Source organism: Pagrus pagrus (assembly GCF_965226575.1).
Source record: "Pagrus pagrus genome assembly, chromosome: 14".
Taxonomy (NCBI): domain Eukaryota; kingdom Metazoa; phylum Chordata; class Actinopteri; order Spariformes; family Sparidae; genus Pagrus; species Pagrus pagrus.
The window spans coordinates 13,068,252-13,072,635 of record NC_140198.1 but is presented as its reverse complement, the minus strand read 5'-3'; the positions used below and the strand labels follow the sequence as shown (position 1 = coordinate 13,072,635).

The following is a 4,384-nucleotide window of genomic DNA, read 5'->3' as shown; positions in this document are numbered from 1 at the left end:
CTTTGCCGCATTGTTGGATTTTTTTTTTTTTCTTTCTGATGTAATACATTTTTTATGTTTAAAGCTTAAAATTTCAGCCTAAATTGTTGAATTCCTTAAACTGCCTGCGTTATTGTAATACATGTTTTAATTGTACTACATTACCACACTTCTGTTCAAAGCCCAGCCACAAAAAAATGTGTTTTTAACTTCAAATATTTGTCTAACCCTTCCTTTTTGTTGTCTCGGAGGGGGATTTCGTAAAGCAAACAGCAGCAACGTTGCCAAAATGCAAAATTATGATCCCCCTTTTTTTTTATTATTATTGTTCAAAACAACGGAAGCCATGTTTTCAGAACAAGTGCTTTTTGCTTGTCTTTACCAAAAGTCACCTGTCCCCTTGATTTATTTTACTCATTTAGCTCAGTAAAGATGTAACTAGAAAAGTCTGTTACCGAAAGTGACCTCTCAAACAAAAACCTGACAAGAGGTGCATTTTTGAGCGTGTGAAGATATGTAGTCGATATTTATTTCCTTTTTGGGGAGGATTACATTCCTGTGGCCCAGCCTACTGTATTAGCACGCCATAAACCGAAATTGAAACTATTTGGATTGAACGTGACATCTGAGACATTTATAATGCCTCGATAGACATCAGGTCGGATAGATGCTCCTCCTGGTTAGTCCATTTAATTAAAAAAATGCCATCTTCGTATTTCATTAGACGATGGTTCTTGCAGGTCCATGACTGCACCACTTTACTATAGTTATGCACTAGCACCGACCAAAACAGAAATATTTCATAATGATATGCGTGTGACAGAATATCAAGGAAAAATGAAATATTGTCCAAAGTCAACAACATTTCTATCCGCAGATCTTCCATCTCGTCCTCCTCAGCGTGTGTACGACCTCTTCCAGGTAAAGTTCCCTTCCTCTGCATCCACACCGCTCTGCTCAGGTGTCTGCAGTCTCGGTCTCCTTATCACAGTGGCTCTCCTCCTGCGAGGGGGAGCCATGATGTGGCTGCTCCTGCTCCTCTGCCCAGCCTGACTGTATTCTCCTGGTGTGCCACCCCAGCTCGACCCGTCCCTCTCATCCCCTTTCAGGAAATCAGCCACCACTCTGAAGTACTCCAGAACTGCGATATGACTCCAGTTAACCTCCTCCAGCTCCTCATCTCCAGTCCTCCCCGGCTCCAGAGTGAATCCACAGTGCCCCCCTCTGTCTGTCAAGGCCAGGAGGAAATAAGGATTGTTTTGGAAAAGGAAAAGGGGCAAGGTGGAGGCAGGCGGGAGGACGGGGTCATCGCAGCTGCAGACGCAGAGCACAGGGACCGCCACCTCATCTGCATCTCTCAGAGGTTCGTTCCTCTCCCAGTAGCTGTCCCAGTCCGTGGCTGGGTAGGCCCTCTCGCCCAGTGCCCAGGCCACTGAGGGGGCCAGGCCCTGTGGGGAATGAGATCCTGAGCTCAGTAGAGGTCTGGGGGCCCTCTGCTGAAGCTGGGCTGAAGTGCAGGAAAGAGTTTCCTCAAAGGCTCGGAGGGAGGAACAGCTGAGGGCCCGATCCACATCCAGGACTCCCCTGAAGGAACTTTCATATCTTTATGAGAGCCAAAAATAACATTTTTATGATCCAGTCCATTTTGCATACAAGTCACAACCACTGTTAATTTGTTTGTCTTTGATTCCTCTCACCTGCTGAGCTGCATTTTCCTGTGAAGTAAAGCCCCCCAGTGATACATGGGAGGCATGGCTGTTTCAAACCACAGCTGGCCCAGGAGCACAGGTGAGATGGCTGCAGCTGCTTTCAGGTATGAACTTGACCCAGACTCCCCCAAGTAGGAAAGAAGAATCCCTGAGCCTGAACCCTCGCTCACTGCAACCAGCGCAGAGGACGGGTGGCGGCTGTGGACGTAAACCACCGCCTGAAAATGGAAGACAACAAATATACCGTCATTGTAAGGCAAAAAAACTGAAACACAGAATAAACTTAATGTCAGTTTCGGCCTTGATAACATACCAACATTATGGGTCAATACATTCAATATGGGTCATTAAAGGTGCTTTCTAATGATTACAGGTTTAAAAAAATAACTCAAATCATTATCTCAAAACAAAACTTCAATTTAAAGGGCAACTCCACCAATTTTACACATTAAAGTGTGTTTACAGGTCTTGGGGAGTACTACTGCATATTAGAAAAAAGTAGTGTAAAGCCTTTTGTGGCTCCAAAAGAAGCTGCTGATTAACTCCAGCCTCCAGTGATGTCACTCAGTGGTTAAGTTGCATTGTGGGTTTTGACATATACTGTATATATGTTTGCTCTCAATTGTGAAAATTGGCTTTTATTTTGTATTGTCACATAAGCAAAATTGGCTGAGTTCAGGCAGGTACTGTCATAACTCCAGAGACGGCTTTGCCTTATCATTCACTGATGATTATTCCAGTGAAGTGTTTGTGTACTTTCTAAGAGTGACACAGCACAAGCAACGGATACATTTCTTGCTGATAGAGCCCCAGGCGGCAAGTTCACGTGTCTCAGATCTGATAATGATGCAGATCTTCATGGGAGAAAAATACCAGACACTACTCTGCAGATATGGGATCAGACATAAGACGTCAGCGATATAATCACCTCACCAGAAGGTTACAGCTGAATGAAACTAGCCCACTCTCTTTGAGATGGTGTGATGTATGCTAAGAGAAAGCAAGCTATGGACTGTATCAATTGTGAAAATGAGCCTTTATTTTATAATGTCACATAAGCAAAAGTTCGGGCAGGTACTCTTTAATGTGCTATAACTGACATATGATGTGAATGTCAAATGCGCATGTGTTAATAAAGTTTCTCCATGATTGAGAATGTGTTCCTGTCTAAGCACAATGCTGTGTTTTTATTCCTCCGTGGTGTAGCATCACACTCCTCATTATATACAGTTTGAAAACAAATGATCAAAATCCGTACAGCAGAATAAGAGACACCACCTTCTATATATTCCACACATTCTTCTTTCTTTTCAAAATCTGGCGCCTACATCACCCACAATGCAACTGAGCCACTGAGTGACATCACTGGAGGCAGTAAATCAGATTACATGCAGCTTCCTCTGGAGCCAAAGAAGGCTTTTTACTACTCTTTCTCATATATGCACTAGTACTCCCCAGATAAACACTGTAATGTGTCAAATTGGTGGAGTTACCCTTTAAGTGTACTTCTCCCAAAACATAACAACATAACAAAGGCATGTACACCGGCCATGTTTTTATACCTGCTCAAGATCAGCTGGGTCTCCAAACTCAGTCAGCCGTGCTGTGGTCAGCGGGCACCCCGCTGTGCCTCGAGCGTGAAACACCACCACATAAAAGCCCTGACGCACCGCCTGATGGCACAGTAGCTTTAGGTGGGGGGTCATCCCTCCCCAGAACTGAGGGATGACGAGCAGGACGGGAGGCGTCGTGGTGAAACAGCCTAGCGCCTTTCCCCCTGACTGATGCTCCTTCCTCCCCTCCCACCTCCTCCTCTCAACCCCCCAGTCCAGAGCGACAATACCCCCATCTCTGAGTAGCAGATGGTCTCTAGTGAACTGTAAACTGTCTCCATGTTGTCCACACAGCATGCTGGACAGAGTCTGTATATGGGGGTCTCCCCTGGGCCAGGAGGCCAGTCTCGGCCTGGCCAGAGAGCCACAGTGCCGGAGCAGATATTTGGCCAGCGCAGTAGGTTTGCAGATGAGCCTGGGGCCATCTGAGGCCTGACCTGACCCAGACAAAACATCGGTCCATGGTGATCCAGCCTGATCCGTCCATGCGCTTGTATTCCCGTCCAGTGGCAGCTCTAGGATCAGGCAAATAATGACCCAGAGTCTCCAGGCTGCAGCTTTGACAGCCTGCCTCGTCCAACAGTGTACCCTGGGCCAGTGGGGGGCCAAGCACAGCAGCAGAAGCAGCAGTGATGGAATCAAACAGAACACACAATCCTGTACAAATGATGCCATTGGAAAATACAGGAAATCCAGTGTTTCCTCCGGGAAGTTTTGCTGCGATTTCCTCAAAAACATCTTACCCCCATATTTGACAAACTTCTGCCTTGTTGCTTTTTAAACAAATGTGGAAGTCTAGTCCGATAAATTGACTGATCAAATAAAGAGAATAAAGAGAAGTCTTCAATGAAAGAGAACCGGAGTAGACATGTAAATGGTTGTCCCTCACTCTTCTCCCCCCACAACCTCTCCTCCCTCCATAAATCATTTACAGCAAGCAAACACAGGCCACACAGGGTCTGTCCCCTTAATGTTAACTTTATTGTAGCCCTTTGACCTTGTTCCATATGCCGTTCCTGTCGTTATTTCTTTTGCATGCTTACCCCAGTAAAGAGCAAAAATGTCTGCCAATATATTGCTATC

General features: G+C 45.6%; 1 protein-coding gene across 1 annotated transcript; it reads right to left on the bottom strand.

Moving 5' to 3' along the window:
* Nucleotides 1–875: 875 nt before the first annotated feature.
* LOC311269529 (protein ABHD15) lies at nucleotides 876–3,976 on the bottom strand (the record flags this gene model as incomplete). The annotated part of the gene is made up of 3 exons (XM_084373717.1): nucleotides 876–1,581; nucleotides 1,677–1,906; nucleotides 3,251–3,976. 3 exons carry the CDS (start codon nucleotides 3,974–3,976, stop codon nucleotides 876–878), a joined length of 1,662 nt encoding a protein of 553 aa, XP_084229843.1.
* Between the last annotated feature and the right edge of the window lie 408 nt (nucleotides 3,977–4,384).